General features: G+C 39.3%; 1 protein-coding gene across 2 annotated transcripts; it reads left to right on the top strand.

Moving 5' to 3' along the window:
* Positions 1-6: 6 nt before the first annotated feature.
* CASP2 (caspase 2) lies at positions 7-24,354 on the top strand. Of its 2 annotated transcripts, XM_042809836.1 has the most exons (12): positions 7-63; positions 300-450; positions 9,275-9,442; positions 12,058-12,124; positions 13,514-13,602; positions 14,913-15,089; positions 16,811-16,939; positions 17,382-17,472; positions 20,903-21,052; positions 21,146-21,255; positions 22,392-22,572; positions 23,900-24,354. In XM_042809836.1, the coding sequence occupies exons 1-11, from the start codon at positions 14-16 to the stop codon at positions 22,524-22,526; spliced, it is 1,317 nt and encodes a 438-aa protein (XP_042665770.1). In that variant the 5' UTR covers positions 7-13; the 3' UTR covers positions 22,527-22,572; positions 23,900-24,354. The 2 variants fall into 2 exon arrangements, with proteins under 2 accessions (XP_042665770.1, XP_042665769.1); XM_042809835.1 differs by having other exon boundaries at positions 22,392-24,354.
* Positions 24,355-24,543: the final 189 nt, after the last annotated feature.

Below are 24,543 nucleotides of genomic sequence, written 5' to 3'. Positions count from 1 at the left end.
TTCCACGCTGAGCATGCGCGTAAAGGCGGAAGCCGCAGGGCCGCGGGGAAGACGGTTCGGGAGGTGAGTGAGGGAGCGGCGGCGGCGTTCCGTCCGGCGGTGGTAGCGGAAGAACGTGGTGCTTGGTGCCAGCGGGAACCGGGGGCCAGTTGCCGTGTCCCATGCGGCCTTGGGAATCAACGGTGGAGGGTCTTGTCCGCCTGTTATCCGGCGGTCTCTTTTTCCCCGAGCAGAAAGCTGGGCCGATTAAGGTTGGCTCTTGTCACGGAGTTGGGTTTTGGTCCCCACTCTTTTACCAGGATGCTGGGAGCGTGCGGCATGCAGCGATACCACCAGGAAGCTCTAAAGAAGAACCGGGTGTTGCTGGCGAGAGAGCTGGTTTTGAAAGAGTTGATGGAACACCTGGTAGAGAAGGACATCATCACCATTGAGATGGTGGAAATGATACAGGTATGCCAATTAAATTCGACTGCACTGTTAGCTTTATTTCTGCCTAAGCTCAGTGTCATTCTTGGCACCGGCAGTATAGTTAAATTCTTGTATTTCTTACCCGTGTGTCAGTGTGTTTGGACAACACGTGCGACAGTATGGGTCTTTTTTGCAGCTTGCAGGAGAACTGGAAGCTGCTTTTGGCCTTATGGGTTTTGTCTGATTTAGTAAATTACTGCCTTATATGCTGGCCTGTAGCTATGACAGGCTGCTTTTTGTGAGCCAGGTGAGTTCTTCTCACTGGGTGATAACTTGTCTCTCTTTTTTCCATTTGTGAAAGCAGAAAAAACAAAACAAAACAATTTCCCAAAGAATTCTGTGGGAATGTATAAATAAATGTGTTATAAACTAGCTGGCTTTGGCACTGTGCATCTTTCACTTATAGAATTTGTACTTCATGTGTTTTTGTAAGTTGTATGATCTAAGACTATCAAATGACAAATATTTCTCACAAGCTTTTCTTACTTATTCTGAGCAGCACGTACTAGAATCATAGTTGAAAGGGGCCCTCAAGGATCGTGAAGTTCAACTTCTGTGTCCACAGGGGAACACCCAAAATTCAAATCCTGTGTTTGAGTGTCCAAACAATTCTTGAACTCCAGCAACTTGGGACCATACCCCACAGCCCTGGGGAGCCTGTTTCAGGGCCCTACTACCCTCTGGTGAAGAACCTTTTCCTAAACTCCATACTGCTTATCCTCGATGCAGCTCCATGCTGTTCTCTTGGTTCCTGCTGCTGTCACCAAAGAACAAAGATCAGTGCCTGCCCCTCGTCTTCCCTTGTGTGGAGTTCTAGGCTGCCATGAGGCCTCCCCTTGGTCTCCTCTTCTCTGAAGGCTAAACAAACCAAGGGGGCTCAGCCATTTCTCATACATCTTGCCCTCCAGACCCTTCACCATCTTGGCAATCCTCCTTTGGATTCTCTAATACTACTGTGTCCTTCTTGTATTATGACACGCAGTGCTGGAGGTGAGGCCATGCAGAACAGAGTGGGACAGTCTCTTCCCTTGTCCAGCTGACAGTGCTGGGCCTGATGCACCCCAGGATATGTTTGGCCTTCTGGCTGTCAGGGCGCAGTGCTGACACAGATTCAACTTGCCATCAGGCAGAACTTCCAGATGCTTCTCTGGAGGACTGTGCTCCAGCTTTCCATCCTGCAGTCTGTACTTAAATCTGCAATTGTCTTGTTCCAGTACTGAATCCAGCACTTGCTCTTCTTCATGTCCACCTCTCGAGTTTGTCAAGCTCTCTCTGTAAGGCAGAGAGGTAATTGAAAAAAGTTTTGGATTGGCCATAGACATACTGTTATGCACTGAAAATGGTGCAGGCTGGAGCAATAGGTCTTTATAGAGAAAGCAAACTGTATAAGGAATGACTGAAGGCATTCACCTTAACGCTAATGTAAGCACTTGATGCACTATTTGTAATGTAAGATTGTGGGTCTTGTCTGAAAAACAGATTCTAAAAAATAGAATCAGAATTTTTTGGTTGATTCAAGAGCAGATGGCATGAATCTGACAGTAACAAGTTTTTGAAAGGAATGAAAAAATAACTTTTTGACGATTTTTGACTGAGTGTGTGTCAAAAGATAACATGCCAAGTCATGACACATGCAGGCGTTCTTGTCTTAAGTATCTCCAATCCCTACTGAAAGAGAGCAAAGATAATAAGTGTGAAAGTGGAGAGTGATGCAAGTACTAATGAAGTATGAGTGGTAAGTAGAAATATTCAGTTGCTGACCTGGAGGTAGAAGGAGAGGAAAGGGGAAAAAAATAATACATTTTTCTCAGAGGTAGGTTAATACCAAATACAGTAATCTGTTAGAAAATACCACTGTATCAAACGAATCTTAAACTGAGACTGAGAGGAGGGGAGTCTTCCCTTACAGATTTATCTGAGTAAAAGAAGCTGCAGCAATACTTACTAATGGATAATCAACAAGAAGGAAATCAGAATTAGAATTTCTAATTAGGAAATTATAACAGTCAGATAAATAGTACACTTTCTAAGCAAATGTGAGAGCTTAGCTGTGAATAGAAGCAGCAACCTGAGCAAGAGAACCAAGTATCTTGAACTACTGTTTCAGGATATGAAGTTGGAAATTACAGTGAAAACAGAAATGTGAAAAGGACATGAGCAATGTATTCACAAGTGAAACCAATAGTATTGTAGAATATGTGTTGTACTAGAAATGTAGAAATGAGGGGAGTGCAGAATATGCTTGCAGAATAATACCAATAGTAATACAATAGATAAAAAGTAGCATTCATTAAAATGAAAGATCTTTTAAGTCAATAAGCACGTCTACTTCTGTGAATTTGCAATAGTGTTCTTCTCTCTGGCACAAATGTAAGTAAAGGACTTAAGTACACTCTTAAGTAGACTTCTCTAGTGCTCTTAAGTATCTTTATCAGTCACATAGACTGAGCGTACCCTCAGCAAGTTTGTTGATGACAGTATGTTGGATGGTGCAGTTGTCACAATAGAAGGAAGGGATGCTATCCAGAGTGGCCTGGACAAGTTTGAAAAGCCCAGACGAACTTAATGAGATTCAACAAGGCCAAGTGCAAGGTGTTGCACTTGAGTCAGGGAGATCTCAGATGTGTACACAGACTTAGGGAAGAATTCATTGAGAGCAGCCCTGCAGCAAAGGACTTAAAAGGATCTAGTGGACAAAAAGTTTGATAAAAGTCAACAGCATGCATTTGCAGCCCAGAAGGCCAGCTGTACCCTGGACTGCACCAAAAGAGAGATTGTCAGCAGTGGGAGGGAGGTGATTATCCCCTTCTGCTCTACCCTCATGAGGCCCCATCTGGATTACCACATCCAGATTAGGAGACTTCAACACAACAAAGATGTGGAGCTGTTGGAGTGGGTCCAGAGGAGAGCTAAAGAAATGATCAGACAGATGGAGAACCTTTTCTATGAAGAAAGGCTGAAGGAGCTGGACTTCTTCAGCTCAGAGAAAAGAAAGCTCTGGGGAGACGTCATTGTGGTCTTCCAGTACTTAAAGGGAGCTTATAAGCAGGAGGGAGACTGACTTTTTACACTGTCTGATAGTGGTAGAACAAAGGGGAATGGCTTTAAACTAAAATAAAGGAGATTTGGATTAGATATTAAGAGGACGTTTTTCACTCAGAGGGTTGTGAAGTATTGGAACAGGATGCCCAGAGAAGCTGTGGGTGCTTCATTCCTGGAGGTTTCAAGACCAGGTTGGATGGGACCCTGGGTAGCCTAATTTAGTGGGTGCTAATCCTGCCCATGGCAAGTGGATTCAAATTAGGTAATCTTTAAAGTCCCCTCCAATCCAAGCCATTCTATGATTCTTGAAAACATATTATAATACTGACAATTTTGTAACTTAGTGGAAGTACCAGGAGAGAAATGCCCTTGTGTCTGATGATAGAGCATAGGTTTTCCTGGGTTTGTCTGAAACTGTCTGAAACAGAAATTGTCTGGTTCCTGTGTATCCCTTTCCAGCCACTCAAAGAATGAAAAAGATCTGCATAAATAATTATGTTTAAAATCAAATAACAATTGCACTAGTAGTGTGTGGGTTTTTATTGAAATTAAATGAAGGAGTAAACAAATTGGTTCTGTAGTAGGGTATATCACTTAAACAGACTTTTGTAATCTAAATGAATTGAAATAAAACAAGGTGCCTGAGGAGATGAAGAAGGCATGGGATTTAGAATCAAAGGTTGGAAGTGACCTTAAAGACAGTCTAGTTCTAACCCTCTGTAGGGACATCTTCCACTAGACCAAGTTGTTTGAAGCTCTATCCGGCCAGGCTTTGGACACATCCAGGAATGGGGCTGCCACAGTTTCTTTGGGCAGCCAGTTCCAGTGCCTCACTACCCTCAGAGCAAAAAATTTCTTCCTAAGTTATAATCTAAATCTCCATATTTCTGTTCTAAAACCATTGCCTCTTGTCCAAACTCTACTCCCCCTGATAAAGAGTCCTTCCCCACGTTATTCCTGTAGGTCCCCTTTAGGTAGTGGAAGGCCTCTGTAGAGTTTCCCTAGGGCCTTCTTCAAGCTGAACAAATAAACTCTCAGCTTGTCTTCATACTAGAGGCGCGCTAGCCCTCTGATCTTTGTGGCTCTTCCCCAGGCCCACACTAACAGGTCCATGTCTTTCTTATGTTGGGCTCCCCAGAGCTGAATGCAGTATTCCAGGTGGGATCTCATGAGAGTGGAGTAGAGGAGGAGAATCACCTCCCTCAGCCTGCTAGGTACATTTCTTTCAATAAAGCCCAGGGTATGATTAACTATCTGGGTTGCAAAGACACATTGCAAGCTTGTATTTGGTTTTTCATCCAGCAGTACACTGAAATCCTTCTTTGCGGGGCAGCTCTCAATCCAGACATTTTTCTGCCTGTATTCATGTTCAGGATTGCCTTGGCCCAGATGCAGAACCCTGCGTTTGGTCTTGTTGAACTTCATGAGGTTTTTGCGGGTTCGCCACTCAAGTCTGTCAAAATCTCTCTAAATGGCATCCCCATCTCTCTAAATGGCATCCCCTTCTCTCTAGAGAACCAACTGTACAACTCAGCTTGGTGTCATCCACAGGCTTTCTGTGGGTGCACTCAATCCCACTGTTTTTGTCACCTACAAGGATGTTAAATAGTGCCGGTCCCAATACCATCCCCTGATGAATACAGTCTACCTGTGGGCACTTGAATGTGACTTTCCAACTAATTCCTTTACTACTGAGTGATCTATCAGTTAAATCCATGTCTCTCCAATTTAGAGACAACTCACTCTTGAGTTTGGAGAAGGTAATCCTTAAATATTACCTAGCTTTCTTGAGCCTCTCTTCCCTGAAGGGCCGTATCCTATGGTTTTCTGCAAAGGAAGTCCCTTATAGACCAAAATCTTCTCTCCTGAAGTCCAGAGTTTCAAGTTTGCTGTGTAGCCTCCTCACTTTCCTAAGGATCTTGAACTTCAGCATTTCATGGTGATTGCAGCCAAGGCTGCCCTTGAACTTCATGTTCCCCACCTCCTCCTTGTTGGTGAAAACAAGGTCCAGTGTGCACCTGTCCTCCTTGGCTCCTCTGTCACTTGGAGAAGGAAGTTATCATCAGTGTATCTCAGGAGGATTGCTAATGCCTTGCTATGTTGTCCTTTCAAAAGATATCAGGATGGTGGAAGTCCCCTGTGAGGACTAGGGCTTGTGAATTTGAGACTGCTCCTGTCTGTCTATAGAGGGCACTTGTTCTTCCTGGTCAGGTTGTTTGTACCATCCCCCAACTATGATATCACCTATCCCTGCCTTCCTTTTAATCCTGAGCCATAAACTTTCAGTTGGCTTCTCATCCATCCCAAGGCCAAACATCATACACTGCATCTGGACTCTGACATAGAGAGCAATGCTCCCTCTCATCTTCCCTGCCTGTACTTCCTAAAGAATGTGTCCTTCTATTCTAATACTCCAGCCACAGGAGTGTGAGGTGCTAGACCAGTCCTGAAACTTATTTGTAATAATAAAGAGAAAGATGGGAATGTAGTATGTTTTAGGAAGAGGTGTTTGAGAGACAGATGAAGTGTTCGCATGGAATGTGAAGAGTAAGCAGAGAGTCCATAGTTAAACAATGGAGAAGAATTAATAAACAGGAGCAGCTTTCTTTGATGACCAAAGAAGAGAAATTAAAAAACTGACAGGAATTTAATTAGTTCATTCTGAAAGATACTAAAGGTGACATGAGGTGTAAACTGCTGTTTTTAAAATTAAATCTGGAATCCTTCTTTAATACCTTCTTGACAGAGCATCAGATGTTCCTCCAGAGCTCCAATATAGACCTTCAAAATTACAGATACGATAGCTAGGGCTTTGTTTTGCTTTTAAACAAGTTGAACACTTTGTACTGTACTATAACTGCAAACTAGAAGATCATGGAGATCATAGGTGGCCAATATTTTGCCTTGGCTGTGTTGAGTGAAGAGGAACTGCCTTGGACCATATATAAAAGATATATTTTATTTATGTAATTAACAAAACTTATTTATTTATTTATTAGTAAAACATTAACAAAGCAACAAAACGTAAAATTAGTAGGGTAGTTGACCTTGTTTTTGTGAAACTAATGCATCAGTGTCTGATCTGATGGCAGTGGTTGCAGTTCCTACTGAGTTCTCAAGACGTTTATCAGAGATTTTTCTTGAAATTTTACTCTTCATCCTTGAAAATACTTGTTCACAAATGTGTACCCCCAAAAAGCAATGGCATGAATAAGGTATGATTGTGAAGTGAGAGATATTTTTGTCTTGTGAGATAGGGCTAATAAAAATCTTGTTAACAGATATGATCAAATTTTTGAGTTGAATGTCTGATTGCAACTCTATATATTCCATTTGTAAATTCACAGGTAATGTATTTGTGCCAACTGAAAATAGAGTTGCAAGTATATTTTAAAAATAATGATTTTTTTCTGTAATCTTGGAACCTTTTCCTTTATCAAAATTGAAAGCAGGGCTGTATATTTTTCTCTGTTCGTGGTACTGTTTGATTTGTGTTCCGAACTACATATAGTTACTTGCCATAATTTGAATTAGCACTGCAGTGTGCCCTGGTTCCCATGCCCTGGTTTCAACCCAGTCAGTGGCAGTTGCACACTGATATTTGGCTGTTGCTGAGCAATGGATGTGCGCCTGGGGCTGGGCTGCTTGGCAGGGAAGAGCCACTGCCATGATGGCACAGGGCAGGTGGCTGCCACAGAATGAACTGATCCAGCCTGCATACAGCCCACAGCTGCAGTTTGAACATTGCAGTTAGAGATACTTAAAGGCTTTAGGTTGATCACTACACAGTAGTGAAGATATCACTTTGATTAGGATGTTTGTCAAAGGCATAAGGTATTCTGCATATCAGATTCTGCATATATTTTCTAATTCACTAATAAGACCTATACATTGGGATTTTGACAGAAGAGTTGAAATCAGAGTTTATCGTGCAAACCTTCATGTTATATAGATTATCAAGTTCGACTGAAGATGCAAAAACAAATGTAGGATGTATTAGAAAATAAAATAGAAGATGTCTATTATATGAAAGCTTTGCTTCTAAATGTTTGCTGAACATTATTTAGCATAACATAAATAACAGCAATGGAAGTTACCTGTGGGAGTACAGCACTTTGGGTGTTTAAGGAGGGGTTCAGGAAGAAGTCAATTGAAAGCTGACTATTGTACAAACAAACTGCAGAACACAAATGTTATGAAATGTTCTTAACTCTTCAATATAACTTAATATCCAATTCTTGAGGTTAGCTTGTGTTCTTGATATTGATATTGATATTCATGATACATGCCTCAAGATCATAAACTATGAAGACATAAGATGAAGAAAATTAATCGTCTTGAGCTTGGCCTAAACTGCTGCAGGTCTGCTAAAAGGAAAAAAACAATAGGCACTTTAGAATATCAGCAGTCAATTTATGTTAATAGGTAAAATAAAATTCATTGGGCTTGCTTCAAAACGTACATGAATGCAACTGGTTATCTTCTGCAGAATGATAGAGAACTGCTACTAGCGTAGAGGGACAAGTATTTTCATACCTGAAAGGCACAGGAGGGATTAGTGTATGCATTTCTATTAAAATTATATTCAGAAAGGTGTAGTTTCTGTGAGATCTGGAAAGGGTGCTTGCATCGTCAGAAGAAATAAGATATTTACAAGAGGAGGCTAAATGAGAATGACATTTTTACTTCAGCAAATCTAGATTTTAGTAACAATTTTATTAAATAAGAAAAATAACAGGAATCTGAAGCCAAGGGACTTTGTTGATAGAAAACTAAATGCTGTTAGCCAATCATGAATGAACATAGCTTGAAATTTCAGAATAGGTTCGTAAGCATTGGATCAAAAAGATTTGCATTCTCATTCCAAACAGTGTGATGAGACAAAAGCCAAAGTACTTTTAAGAACAAACAGGATTAGTTTTATAAATGGAAACATGATGGTGTGAAAATCTTCTGTAGCAGACTATATACATGTGCAACTTAAGGCTATTTTTCCCTTGTGATTGCTAAGGTAGTGTTAGTACTTTGTTCTATGCAACTCACCAACCGTTTCATAGAAGAAATCTTGGATTGAAGTGGCAATTCAAAAAAAGTAAAATGAATTCCATGGGTCTTGTAAGACCTATTTTCAGTACCTAATATTTTAGTATGTGATGTTTCAGTTTTCTTAACAGGGAGGGCTTTTACAAGTTAGACTGTTGGTTTGCAAATGTCCTATGCCTGTTTTACAGAAACAAAAATTTGATTTTTAGTTGTTTCCTTTTCTAATATATTGCTAGGCTTCACTGGCGTAAATGAAAAGCATTATACATACATGGCATCTTTTTGGAATTCACTACAGGAAATAAGTGTTTTCCATGACACTTTCCAAGGACTTTGTGTATTAGTACATGAGACACTTAATACATTGAGCAGTAGTGAAAATGGATTCTGGACTTTGTGTGTCTGGTGAGAGTAAATGGGTACTATTCAGATAGTAACTGGAAGTAGATTAGAGAGAAGAGAGTGTATTACTGTCTATGGTAATGTGTGAATTGTTGGCTTGCTGTGTAGTAATATACTCTCTCCCTTGAGCTGGTAAGAACAGAAGGGTGCCAGTGAAATCAACTAGGAAAAGCCATTTAAATGTGATCTAACACAGCTAAATATGGTAATGGAACATTTACATGAAGGAAAAAGATTGAGTTATTCTAAAGCTTAACTGAAAATAAATTGCGTTGGGGTAATACTTAGAGTGTGAATTTTGTTCCTTCTTTATATCTAGGCCAAGTCCGGAAGCTTCAGCCAAAATGTGGAATTCCTTAATTTGTTGCCCAAGAGAGGCCCTGCTGCCTTTTCAGCCTTCTGTGAAGCTCTACAAGAAACCAAACAGCAGCACCTGGCGGAAACAATCTTGAAGACAGAATCCAGCTTGAGACATGGAATTGCAAGGGTATAACATTTTTTAAAAATAAAACATGGACTGCATTAGGGATTGGGTTTGGGAACATGTTTTTCATACGCTTAGAAAAAGAAATTATCAGAAAGGAAAGGATGGCATTTAGTTGCAAGTTGAAACCTGCAGTAGCCTTAGGGTAAAAGAACAAAATGAATTTGGGATGAAGAGAAGTTTTACAGAGAAGTGGAGAATGCTTAAGGTTGGCAGGGGACCTCTGGAAGTCATCTGGTCCAACCCCTTTCTCAAGCAGGGCCATTTTGAACAGGTTTCCCAGAACCATGTCCAGGCTCTTTTTTTTATTATTTCTAAGGGTGGGGACTCTACAGCCTCTGTGGGCAACCTTTGCCAGCACTCAGTTACCCACACAATTGTGTCCAGGTGTTCAGACAAAGTCTCTTGTGTTCTAGTTTGTGTGCATTACCTCTTCTCATGCGTGAGTATTACTGAGTTATTTCTAGATCTATCTGTGGCCGGAACAGGAAGACTGCAGGCCCACTGGCCCAAAAAGGGAGATGGGAGGCAACGATCTTAGGAGGGAAGTTGATTTACTAATTATAATAGTGGAAATACAAGTTAATTGGGATTGAAGCTAATGAACCAAATAAATGAGAGAGAGGGTGTCCAAAACAAAAAGGCCCTACTCTAATGCTGAAGGTGAGATGGCTAGGGAGCACGCATTGCTGAGACAAGCAGTAAAAGGGAGAGTAGTCTCGTGACTTGCAAGCAGTTTTTCCCTCTGAATGGAAAACAGAGTCACAGAGTCCTCTGGGGAAATGTAGTTGTTCTTTTCTGAGAACCAGGAACCCAGAAAGGAGCTGGAGCATTAACTCGTCAACTCCCAGTGCTCTACATGATGTTATGGTGTGGAATACCACTGACAAAAATTGTAAAACTATGACACTGGGCATCACTGAAAGGAGCATCTCCCTTCAGTGTTTGTGCTCATTGGTAAGGTCCCAAGATTTCTGTATTCCAGGCTAAGCAGTCCCACTTTTCTCAGCATTTTCTCGTATGAGAGGTACTCAACTATCTTAGTCATATTTGAAGCCCTTTTTTAGGCTCTTTCCAGGTTGTAACTCCCTTTTACTGGGAAGCCCTTAACTAGATACCATACTTCAGGTGTACCCTCACTGGATCTAAATAGAAGGGAAGATTCACCTCATTTGATCTAATCTGCTGGCAAGGCTCATAATGCAGCCTGGGATACCATTTGCTTTCTTTGCCACGAAAGGCACATTGCAGGCACATGTACGATTTGATATCTACCAGGATCCCTAAGACATTTTCTTCAAAGCTGCTTTCCAGACAGTCAGTTCCTAGCAAATAAGATTATTCCTCCCCACATGCAGTATTTTGCACTTCTTGTTGAATTCCGTGATGTCTGTGGGCATTCCTACATCTAACACACTGACTTACCATCAAGAATGTAAAAGCTGCAAAAATATGTATTTTTTCTAAAATCTTCTAACTTAGTGTTCTCTGAGTAGAAAGCTACTTAGTATCTGCAGTTGTTAACATTAGATAGAAGGAAGAATTTAATAAAAATTCAGTATTCTCAGTGCACTGTAAAAGATGGGAAGTTTAGTAAACATTTTATACTAAGGAAGAAAGACTAGAATGATATTTTTGAGCAGAGTTATTACCATATTAAAATGTAGAAATTACTATATTAAAAAAAAAAAAAAGAAATCTTGAAAGCAACCAGAAGGAGGAGTTATTGAATGAAACAAGTCTTGACTAAAATTAGGAGGATGTGATACCTCATCCTAGGGTGTCCCAGCAAGGGATTTGAGTGAAGGTAGGGATGAGTAAATGAAGGAAGGAAACTGTCATTAACAGGAATTGCTGTTATCATATCATGAACTCTTTGGTTTGGATTTAAGCCATAGTGTCGTGTTTTGCGTCAAATTGTATATAATATATAAAGAATATACGAGGGTTGCTGTAAAAATAATTCCTCCTCTTTTACTATGGTGTCCCACACTGGCAGGGGCTGATGATGTTATGGCAGTAGAGGCTGAGCCTTCCCACCAATATTCCATTGCATTGTTTTTGGCGTGTGACAGATGGAAGCAGAGCGGCAGTATGACAAAATGCTGCATGAAGCATTGAAGAATTGAATTCCTCAATGTGGAAAAAATGGCACCCATTGACATTCATCAGCACTTGCTGAATGTTTATGGAGACCAACAGTAAATGTGAGCACAGTGAGACGATGGGTGGTGCATTTCAGCAACAACACAATCATAGCACTGTAAAACAGTGGGTCAGCTCCACTGGTGCAGAATTTTGGAATCACAACATGCAAGCTCTTTTTCATCATTGGTGAAAGTGCATAGCTAGTGGTGGTGGCTGTGTTGAAAAGTAGTATTTTGTAGTCGAGTTTATCGAGAAGTGTTTTTGTGCTCTTTGTATCTTTTGTCGTTTCCATGGAAACAAATAGGAGGCATTACTTTTGGAGTGACCTACGTATTACAGCATGTCATGTATTGTATGTAAATATCTGTGTCATTGTCCATGATACCTACAGCCTTGTTCTATAGAGAAAAAAAATAGGTATCTTTTGCCAGTTTTTTATGGATTTATTGCATGTCTTGTACCTTGAACAGCGTTATGGATCAGATCTTCCACTTCCTCTGAGTGAGTCATGTAATTCAAAGAGACCACGCTTGATTGGTGAGTCACACAATACATCATGAGAACTTGATCATCAACTGTCTGGTTGGTTGCCTCTAATTTCCTAATGCTCTGTTATCTCAATTTCAGAAATAAGATTGACACCACTTAGCTCATCCTAAGAATACAAACATGAAAATGGACTGTATTATGATCAGATATAAGAGGCAGAATGAGTCTGGAAAATGACATTTAAGTAGCCTAGTGGAAGAGAAAACCTAGTTAGTTAGCTTTATTTATTCATGTAGGAGCTTTCATTGCTTAAATAGAATGGGTCAGCTGTAAAATTTTAGATATCCAAAGAATTTCTTTGTTTAATGTGTACAATAGAGTGCAAGTGAACTAGAACTGTGGGAGGATACTGATAATTGGCAGTATTCCAACTTACATTTTTTTTTAACAAATGATTTCAAATACGAGGCATCATCTATGTAATGTCAGCAGAAATGGATAGCTGTATCTTCCATTGAATTCAGCAAATCAACTTTACTTCAGCAGGCATTTGTGATTTAGGTTAGGAGCTGGTTGTTGGAATGAGTCTCCTTGTTAGATTTCACGTTACCTCTGATAACATCTGGACAGTACAAATTGACCTTAACCACAACTTTGGTGTTGTGCTGCTTACTACTAGGAGCTCTGTCTGATACTAAAGATCAAATGTATAGGTTTGAAATCCTTTTTGATTGTTGGTTTGTTGGCTGTTGTTTTAGGTATGAAGGTTATAGGTTTTTTAGAGAGCGTGTGTTTTTCTCCAGCTGGGAGAAATGCTCAAAATGCTAAAAAGTATTTCAAAAGAGACCATGAAATTTTTAACTGAACTATTAACTCACTTGCTTCAGGAAAAAGGATTGAGCATCTCTTAATGTTAATTAACTGATTCTCATTCCCCTTGTCTACTGCTGACTGGACATAGGAGTTGTCCAGAGACAGATAAACAACACAAAAAGAGCACTGCACTTTACAGAAGTTAAAACTATCTACTTTCATCACTAATGAACCAGTTGAGCATAAAATGAGATCTCCAATTGTATCCAGTGAGAATGGAAATCTTTTATGAAAGGATAAGCACTGCTCTAATTTTCAATATAAATTCTGTTCCTATACTCAGTAAAACTAAATTTGCTAGTCCTTAGGTTAATCTACAAAAAGGCAGAATATAAAATCTGTTGCCAATTAGAAGTATATTGGAAAGGTGTATTTTTTGTATTTGTTTTTTGACTGTATATGTGATGTCCTTGATCAAGCAAAATGTTCAGACATATGAGTTGTATAAGACATGAATATGCCTTATGCCACATACTTCTGAATTTGCAAATTACTACCTTAATACAGAGGGTTTATAGCTAGAATTTTTATTATTATTTATATTTTTCTTTTGCACAAAACCAGTGGAACATTCTTTGGACAGTGGAGATGGTCCTTCGATTCCTCCAGTGAAGCACTGCACTCCAGAATTCTATCATGATCACCAGCACTTAGTAAGTTGTTGATAGAGAAAATCTCCTTCAAAGGTGAAATATTTAGATACATCAGCTGACACACGCTACTTACAACTGAGTAAAAACACTTCATTATGGGTACATGTTAGTGTTATGGTGTGTTTATGTGTGACTGCAAATAACTGTACAATATTAGAACTATTTTTCAGCTCACAGTCACAATTGTGGCTCTTTTAATTTTCTGCTGTATCAGGAAAAGTCTCCTTAGGTGCAGAAATAAGGTCAGGATTCTGTGCAGTAGAGAGCAGAAGAACCTGAATTTCTAATCCTTTTATTTATCTTTGGAATTTTATATAGACAGTCATAATTATTTTTCTGTTTGTTCCATTTGTAAAGTATAGGTTGTGGTGGTGTAGGCTTAAGGAAAACAAATGTGATAGTGCAGACACATTAGTAGGATTACACTACAACTTAATTCTTAACACTTAACTCTTCTGTAACAGGCTCTCTGTTCAATAAAACACTTTTCATGGGCTTTTATTTATTTATTTTTTTTTTTTTGCAACTGTTGGGGAGACCTAATTTGCCAACATCAGCATGAGTCTGGCTTAATTTCTTTTTATATCTGTGTCTGGTTACACCGTATTTGATATGCTTCTTCAGTATTACATTTCACTTCCAATTCACAGGGATGTTATTACCAATTTATTATTAGTTTCTTGTTGGTAGAGTGGAAGGGGCAAGGTGGTTTTGAAGACACCCTTCTTAAATTAGTTTTTTCCCTATTAACTTTTCTTGTCATCTGCACTACTTTGAAGATCAGTGATTTATTGCTGCCTGCTGCTACAGTTGCACTCACTCACAGGCTGTTTTACATCTCTTCTTGTTCCCAACCACAATTAGGAAACGAGCTAAATTTTGCTTAATGTTTTCCTAGGGCCTTTGGTGAGTATGACCAAAACTTATTTGGCCCTGTGGGGGTATTTGTGGAAGGCGAAAAGCATTAGCAAGAGCTAACTCACAATTTGAAATGCTTAATCTGTTTTCCTTATAAAACAGGAAATAAGGCAAGCTATTACAACATCTTATTAATATTGTAGGATCATTAGTTGTGGAAGTTTGCACAGAAACAGTTGCCTTTGAGACCTTTTGCAATATAAAAATTTGCCGTATTAAAAAAAAAAAAAAAAAACAACTTATTTTACCTCTACTGTTTTTGTGCCTTCTCAAACAAGAAATCCTACATATCATTAGTAATTAAGTTGGTGTATGGGGACTGGTGTTATACACACAGACTCTATTATTTCCTTGCATAGTCTAAATATACCAATTTTAAATCTTCTTCTCAGGCATACAAACTGATATCAGAGCCCCGAGGCTTAGCACTTATTCTCAGCAATATCCATTTCAGCAGTGAAAAGGACTTGGAATATCGTTCAGGTGGAGATGTGGACTGTGCTTCCCTAGAGCTGCTTTTCAAGCATCTTGGATATCAAGTGACTGTCTTTCATGATCAAAGTGCAAAGGTAAGGGAGATACTACTACTACTACTACTTTAGAACCAATATGGCTGAGTTCATAGCTGTGATGCTTGCCAGTGTAAGCATCTGTTAAAGTGCTTCAATATCCCAGCCAGACTCCAGTGTTAGTATAAAACTTCTGTAAAGCAGCAGTTGCTGTCTCGTTTGTTAAATCTGTATATACCAACACCAATATTTGCTGTATCCCCCACCATTAACCAATATGGAAGATGTCACAGAATCATACAATCACCAAGGTTGGAAGAGACCTCCAAGATCATCAAGATCATCATCTGTCCGCCTACCACCAATATTTCTCCACTAAACCATGTTCCTTAGTACAATATCTAAACATCTCCAGGTGTGGTGACTCCACCAGCTCCCTGGTCAGCCCATTCCAGTGCCTAACTGCTCTTTCAAGAAGAAATTTTTCCTAATATCCAACCTGAACTTCCCTGACACAACTTGAGTCCATTGCCTCTTGTCCTATTGCTAGTTTCAGGGGAGAATTTGCCCAATCCTTACTTCACCACAACCTCCTTTCCAGGAGAGAGCTGTAGGGTCTTCCCCAAGTGTCCTTCAGAGTAAACAGTCCCAGTTTCCTCAGCTACTCATCAGAAGACTTGTGCTCCAGACCCCTCACCAGCTTCATTGCTCTTTTCTGGACATGCACTTGGGCCTTGGTGTCTTTCTTGTAGTGAGGGGCCCAAAACTGAGCACAGTACAACTGCAGCAGAGCTTCGTACCAGGGAACGATCACTTCCCTGATCCTGCTGGCAGCACTATTTCTGATAAAAGCTAGGATGCCATTGGCTTTCTTAGCTATCTGGCTCGTGCTGCACTGCTGGCTGACTTTTAAAGACATGTAAAGAAGGCATTGAGAACCTCAACCTTTTCCTTGTGGTCATGTTCACTTCCTCATTCAATAAAGGATGGAGATTGTCCTTTGTCTCCTCTTACTGTTAATCTATTTGTTAAAAAAAAAAAGTTTTTTTGTTCTCTTTTACTACAGCCAGGTTGAATTCAAGCTGGGGTTTTGTATTTCTGATTTTCTCCCTATATATCGTAACAGCTTCTTTGTACTCTTCCCTAAGCTGTCTGTCTCTTCTTCCGAAAGAGGTAGACTCTTTTTCTCCTGGAGCCTCAAAAAAAAGTTCCCTGTTCATCCACACTGGTCTTCTTCCCCACCAGCTCATCTTAGGGCATGGAAGACAGCCTGCTCCTGCATCTCTAAGACGTCTTTCTTGAGGGGTGTCAAGCCTTCCTGGGCCGTTTTATCCTTCAGGACTGAATCCCAAAGGACCCTCCCTAGCAGTGCTCTGAGTAGTTCAAAGTCCACCTTCTAGAATTCCAAGGTAGCAGTTTGCTGGCCCCCCTCCTGACTTCACCACGCAACCATTTTGTGGTTGCTCTGCCCAAGACAGCTCCTTATCTCTACATCTGTCATCAGTCCTTCTTTTTCTGTGAACAGTAGGTATCAGTGCAGCTAAGTCCAAGTGATTCCTGCTAAACAATGTTATACTTAAGATTGAATGATACGTAAAAGAGTAAGGATATTTTTTTCTATATTATGGAACAGAAATCTTTTGTCCTGAGTATGTATGTAGGGTTTATTCTGTAATAGGAGAGCCATAGCTTAGGAAAACCTAAGCCATTCAATATTTTTCCCTGGACCCATTTTCCCCATGTAATTCTGGGAAGCGTGAAATAATTCCTCTCTCTTACAGGAAATGGAGAGTGCATTGGAGAGATTTTCTAAGCTGCCAGACCATCAGGATGTGGACTCCTGTATTGTAGCTTTACTTTCCCACGGTGTAGAGGGTGGGGTTTATGGCACTGATGGCAAACTCCTACAGGTATATTTACTCTGTCCTGATGTGTTGTAGGTTACATCTTGGAAAGTGAAAATGGAAAGAGGGAAAAAAAACAGAAGGGAATGGGGAGACTGAGGATTTACTCTTTTTAAACAAAAAGCAAAAGTAAGAGCTTGTCTGAAGAAAATGATAGTGATAGCTATGAGAAGTCTGTAAGATAAAGAATGCAATAAATATTTGTTAGATGAGAAGTTGTTACTCCTTTCTCTCTTCACATGCACATATCAGGTAGAGCATGTGAACTCAAACTAACAGGAGCCCAGAGTGGGGAGGTGGGAGGATGTTTGTGATGTAATAAGTTTGGAGATAAAGGAGAAAGAGTAGTGAGGTAATAACCAAAATATGAGGAAGCAAAGGGAGTCTGGGATTGGCTAACAGAGGTCTGCTGTAAAGAATATTTGGATTATTTTTTTTCCTCTCTCAGTTGCAGGAGGCTTTCAGGCTCTTTGATAATGCAAACTGCCCCAATCTTCAGAATAAGCCCAAAATGTTCTTTATTCAGGCCTGCCGGGGAGGTGAGTGCCTAAATACTAGAAGCTGTGATTTGTCATCCCATTAAGGCACATTTTACACACGTACACGCCCTCACATTCAACTTGCTGTCAACTCTCCTCTTTGCTTCTCTCAGGTGTAAGTGGGATCCATATTCACCTCCCTCTGCCCTGCTGCTGCCACTGCATCTGTTGCTCTGTAAGTGTCTTCTGTTCTGCATGAAGTGTGTGCATTGACTTGCAGACCACAGAGCACCTCAGAGACGTAAAGCTTTATATATTCATATATATTATATATGAATTATTATATATGAGTTATTTAATAGATGAGTTATATAACTCATATATTAAGACTTCCTCTTGTTATACCTGCAATAGAGGGAAAGGGGCTTATGGTGCATCGAATTATAGCACAGCATGAAGCAGTACACTAGTATTCAAGTCTTGCCTGAGTCCGTGTCTCTCCTTTGATCTTGGATATGTTGTTTCTTCTGGTGTCTCCTGAGCTATCAGAGTTAGCTGCTATTTGTTCTTTGTTTTCTTTTTCTTTAATCAGTCTCCTATTTTCAACCTTTTTCACAAGCAACTATCAAACTCATTTAATTCTCATAAATTGTTATTTTTCCAATCTATGTGTCCCTATCATTTTCTTCCTAATTCTGATGTTCATTTTTTCTCCTATTATAACTAAACACTATCTATAACAACCTACCCTTCAGATATACAAATGACCAAATTTCTTCCTTCATATGGACTTTCACAGATAACTGTGAAACTAGGAGTACTCCAAAGACAAGTTGTGTCTTGGATAGCTTTTGGGTTTTTTTCTTTCGTGATAGAGAAGTTCTGTTTTCTAGCATGTATCCTTTTTCCCCTACTTTTCTTTTGTTCCTTACATTTGTTTCCTCTTTTTTTCCCAATTTTAGCTGGTTTATAGTTTGACCTATAACCAAGAGCATGTTTCATTCACCTGTTACCTACTCATGTTTAATCCTAACACAGCAGAAAATGTAAAGTCTACGTAAAGCATTGTGGGTGCCACAAATATTTGATCCTTTATGCATTTGGGAATACTGTAGTATGCGTCTTTACCAGTATGAACTTAATGTGTTTATATTCCTTATGTTATTGAACCTTTAAATATTCTTCAACAAATACAAACGTGCGGACTAGTAACAGCATGAAAATGAGTTTAATAAGCCTGAATTGACTGCTGACCTAATTAGGTAACAAGGTTTATCTGACTGTAATGTTACCATAATGTGTCTGTTCAAGTTAACATCTGTATTTGTCCTTTTCTTTCCATGACGGTTTCAGGAGGGAAAGAGTGAGAAACTTGCTATGCAGGATGCTGTAGAAGTGGGATATTAAACAGGCAAAAGACTGAGACTTGAACATCTTAAAGGGGAAAAAAAATCTTCCTTTAACTAAATATGCCTTTTTAATCTGGTTTGTAAAGCTTAATTAGTAGTTAGAACAGAATGCAAGTTATGAATCAACTTGAGCAGTCAATAAAAATGTGTACCTTTTCATACTGGTGTTCAAAGGTTAGCCATTACTACTTTTTAGATGTGTATGTATTTAAAAGGCTGTATAAGTGGTGTAGACAACTTTAGGTTAGTAGTCAGTGTCTCTATGTAACCATGCAAGTTAGCTGGAACCAGCCAAAGTTAAGTGCATAGGTTACTCTTTTTCACTGTTTATGTAATAAGCCTCGTCTTTTCTCTATAATTGACACGTTTTAAATTTTTTAAATCTTTAGATGTGAAGAATTTATGTGGTCTACTTCATTTCCAATGGACCTTTGGCATGGGTCTGCTAAAGAATTGAAGTAGTCCACTTAAAGTCAAAGATCAAAAGCCAACAGTGACAGAAAGCAGTGGGAAAAGACAGCTTGTCAGATTTCACCATGACATAAAATGGGGCTTTAAAAGCTATTTAGCATCCATGTTTAATATAGGAGCTGATTCTGCAAAGAGAAGAACTGCTGTAAATACTGACAAATGTGCAGTTAACAGTTATTAAAATTGATTGAGAAAAGAAGGTCTAGGAGCTTCAGGGAAATTCTATTGACTTGGATAGTAGTTATTGATACAAATTAGAGCTTGAATATGCAAAGTGATATCTTGACAAGGTTAATGCTTTACGTTTTTAGTTACATTGTTGACAGGGATGGTGTTTGAAGACAAATACATGAGGAAGCCATCTAATTCTGAATCTTTAATCAAAAAAGCTTTGACTCAATATGCTATGACAGTTTGAATAATATACCTTGACTATAAAATTACATGCATCTTATTTGAAGTAACATACAATGTGAAGAGTAGTCTAAAGTTTTAACATGACAGAGAACTGAAAGGGTTTGGAGAAGTGTAATAAAAGGCAAAAGGGGAAAAAGAGTGGTTAAAAATGGAAAAACAATCCATTCCTACCTTTAAGAGAGGAAGAAGGAACATAATGGGAGTGCTCGTTAAATTTTGAACTATAGTATTCCTATAGTATGGAATCATAGGATACATGTGACCTGTTAGACAATCACATTCCTCCCACTGTTGCTTTCATTTCTGAGGAGAAGAACCCATCTTGTTACTTTATGAACTGTCCATCTCCTGTACATAGTTACAGTATGCAACCAATTCTGCTACCTGTTGAAGGATTAGAAATCCGAGTACATTTCTTAGGCACAGCATAGCAACAGACACCTACTGCCATTATAAAAGGAAGGCCACTGAAGTGAATACTTGGGCTTCCTAAAACCAGAATCTTGTCCATGCTGTTAGGAAGTAGAATAGTAAATTTTTATCATATAGTAGAAGAACAGAAGGGCAAAATTATGTAGAAAGCCTGTAAAATAGGTTTATTTTTATTGTAGCATAGCTGGACTGTCAGTGTTACTGCCACTGTTATTAGTGTAGATTACAATGGAAAATCTTTATTGTTTAAACAACAAATTGAGGCTATCTACAATCATCACGGTACATGCTATTGAATCCTGGAAAGGATGTTAAATATTCTCCAGGTACTAAAATAGATCTCCATGTACTATAGATCTCTCTCTCTAGTGTTCGGGATGAAGTTATTTTTTCATTGCATGTACAATGATTTTGGTTGAAGTAAGTGGTATTGTAGTCAGAATTTTGAAGGTGAAGCATTTGGTCACTATTTTCTTGGAGTTAGACCTTAGCAACTAAAATTATAGTTCTCAACCAGCATATAGACTAGCCATCACATTATGCTGAGCACGTTCAGCAATCGCTGGTGTTTGTATTAGTTTGTGCAGAAGAGCTTTCAGATGAGTTTTTTAAAAAGCTATAAAAGCTAACAGCTTATGCAGAAACTGTCATCTTGACAACAGTTGTGGCATTGCTGACTGGAGCACAAAAGTAAGGAAAACAGTAATTCAGGATAATATTTTTTTTCTCCCTCTCTTATTTTTTGCTGCACTAATCACCAGACGAGACAGACCGAGGGGTGGATCAAAGAGATGGCAAAGAAAGGTCAGATTCCCCAGGCTGTGAGGAGAGTGATGCAAACAAGGAAGAAAATCTCAAGCTGCGTCTGCCGACGTGCTCCGATATGATCTGTGGATATGCGTGTTTGAAAGGTACTGGAATGAAGCACTAATTCTTAGGGTCTTAAGAGTTTCTGTGTGTCCATCTTCCCCTGGAACTTTATCATGCATACTCTTTCTTCTCAGGCACTGCAGCCATGCGTAACACCAAGCGTGGATCCTGGTATATCGAGGCACTCACCACTGTGTTTGCAGAGGACTCCCGAGACACTCATGTGGCTGACATGTTGGTGAAGGTCAGCTGTAATGCCTTTCCTTTCACACACTTGCCTGGTTTCTGAAGAGCCTTCAATTTCAAGTTGCTAGGATGAATAGACTCTTTAAGCAAATGTTGTTGCTCTATTTGTAGCAGAATTATTACTTCTTTCCTTGTTTAGATAGATCAATAGATATAATTAGAGATAGATAATTATGTACAGTTCCACAGTACATTAAAAGAAGTAAAAAACGTGTCAAAGGTTTATGGGCCGGTTTGGTCCGGTTCCATGACTAGCAGGGCAGAGTGATTTCACAAAATCCACGCCTCTGGAAAAGGAAAATAGGGGACCCCAAAATAGTTAAAAACAGCAGCAATGATCTGAGGAGAAGCAAACTAATTTACTAAATATGGTATCAGAATGCAAGATAATGCACTATAATATAGTATAATTAGAATTGAAGATGATAAATCGAATATAATGAGAGAGAGTGTCCAAGAGGTGGATAGACCTCACCGTAACACTGAGGTGAGATGCACAGTCTGGTTGAGCAGCAGGGAGGAGAGCCTGGCAAAGAAGAGAGAGGTCAGATGACCTACCAAGGCCTTATATCTGCTCCCCTTGAGCTGAAATGATAGCAACACAGCAAACAGCCTTCTGGGGAATGTAGCTATTCTTCTCTTCTGGGGCAGGTATCTGGAGCATTAACACTTTAACTCGAGGTGTACTACATGATATTATGATGTGCAATACCAATAACCAAAAACCATAAAACCATGACAAAATGCTAGGTTTCTTTGGCTCCTTCCATTGCGTTTGTGTTGGCCATGTTGTGAGTTTAGGAGATTAATCTAACTTGCCAAGCATCACTTTTCTAGTATAGAAATAGTTTATTTTTTCAGGTGGATTTGGCCTGAACTGGCTCAGTATGTAGCAGCACAAGCACTTTTACTCACATGAGGGGAAAATTAAGGAAATGAGAGGAGAGTGAAGACTGCAGTGTGCTCACAGTAACTAGAGCTTCGCATTAGTTTCTTTATTCCTCCTGTAGTTTAGAAAGGCAGTATATTGGTAATTAATTAATAAGATAAACAATAATTTTTGAGTAAGAAAAGCAATGACACTTTGTCTTCTTAACTCTTTGAATCTTTTTACTTTTTTAATCTTACATTTAGGTGAATAGACAAATCAAGCAACGAGAAGGTTATGCCCCAGGCACAGAATTCCACCGCTGCAAGGAAATGTCAGAATACTGTAGTACACTCTGTCGGGACCTGTACCTATTTCCTGGTTATGTGCCAGGAAAATAACCCTACCAGCTCCACTGGAAGAGAGATACTGCCAAAGCTGAACTGAGTATGGATGTGTACATTTCTGTTCTCACAGGCGTGACAGCAGATGCCAAGCAAGGAGTGCTATTTCATGTTTAGCCAGTCCAGTTCTTGATGTCTTTTACTAAAACAAGGTGGCAGCTCATCCTAATCTGATTCAATTCAGGGGTTAAAATACTAATATCTGATTTATTTCGTATGTATGGATATCGGTGAAAAGAGATCAGCACTATAACTGATAGTGAAAATTGAGAATATCCTTTGGAAAGAGGCGTAAGGACATTTCTTAGAAATGTGAATGTGAAAAGAGAAATAGACTATCTATACAAATTTTGGAAGAGATAAGCCTTTCTGAGAGGCAAATGATTCGTAAAATGCTACTTATTTTATGCTTTTATTTTTTTTAACTGCTTCTTGCCCAGTTCTTCATGCATGTCAGATCCTGTGCACAGTGAAGGAGAATCCTGCTCTCTAAAACAGGATATTGTTTTAAGTAGCTGACATTTACAGTCCATCTTGATCACCTGAAGTCTATTTTTGCGCATTTTTTTCTGTAGCCGAGTTATCAAGGGAGCTGCAAGACATCCCAGATTATCAGAAAAACAAATGGAAATTCAGTGTTTCTCGCAGAGATCAATGACGTCATTTAAATGCACCTGAAACAGTTTTGAATCAGGAAATTCTGGATTAGCTCCCCTTAGTCTAGGAGTGAACAACTGTATAGAACATTATTTTTTATATTTGTTTGCTGTAGTATCTGTGTGTCAGAACAGGCACAGTATTCAGACACTTCACCAACTTTTCAAGAGTCTATAAATTGTACTGTATGACTGAAATCCTGCAACCCTGTAGAAAGGGCTCCTATATCCTCTGTTTAAGGAAAATATTCAAGGCAGTTCTTTATAGACCAAGCATGCTGCTTGGATTATTTTTCACTGGCAGTCTGTTTCTCTTTCATTTAAAAGAGAAGAGTTTCACGTTATTACTCTGATATGTGGTGAGTTTTCTTTCTTTAGCCATGATCACTTAAAGCTGTCTGTTCAGCTAATTTTGTTTGCCAAAGGTCATTTTGACTGATCTATCAGTAATGTTGTGCCATAATCCATCTCTTTGTCTGGAAAGTTCACGTGCACTCTCTTCATACTTGCCTCTTCCAAGTTGCAGTTACTCCCATGTGATGTGGTGCGGGGAGATGGGCATTGTTCTCTTCTGTGGTAGCCTAAGTTCTGATATGCTAGATTGTGTATGGGCTATGGTCTGTATACTGGAGTTCCTGTCTTCATTCTACAGCAATAAGGCAGCATAGTACTCTTAATGTGTAAGTGCGTTTGTTTTTTTTATCTTTCTTCCAGGATAGAATTATGAATAGGAAGCACAAAGGGATGTGGAGGGAGGCTGGAAAACTAGGTATGTGCTTTTCTATTGTTCTGCACAGGAAAATTAAGGCTGTGTTTTCTCCAGCTGACAAAGGTGCAACATTAAAATACATCTTGCACTTATCTAACACAAAGCATGCGATAAATAAAACAAAAAACATTCCTGCCAATTGTTGCCTTACTCTGAAGAAACCACTGTTGAGGTTGTTGCACCTCCCTGGAGTACAAACACTTCCTACCCCAGTGCTCCCTCTTTGAAATGGTGCAATATTTTACAGGTGTGTAGATTGATGAAGTAGACTGCTCTGAAAGATCAGATTTCAGTAGGATTCCATCAACTTGTATTATCACTGCCACTTTGGTATTTACTTTTTATATACTTGTATTTTACTGCCTGGAGGTGTCAAAATAAAGAATTCTTGTTTGATTAATCTGTGCAGTATCATCCATTTGGAGGATTATACATCTGTGTAGAAATAGAACTTCTATAAGGAGAATTTTGCATAATTTCTGAAGGTAATAGCTCCTTGAGGCACTTTTGAACTCTTGGGCAGAATCCTGCTGCTTGCTAGCTGGAACTCGTATGGGCTGCTTGTGGGGGGAAGGACCCAGAAAGGAGA

Source organism: Centrocercus urophasianus, unplaced genomic scaffold (assembly GCF_019232065.1).
Source record: "Centrocercus urophasianus isolate 14NV4802_14NV808 unplaced genomic scaffold, USGS_Curo_1.0 seq_12, whole genome shotgun sequence".
NCBI lineage: Eukaryota > Metazoa > Chordata > Aves > Galliformes > Phasianidae > Centrocercus > Centrocercus urophasianus.
Note: the sequence above shows the minus strand (reverse complement) of the source record. Positions and strands in the feature narration are given on the sequence as shown.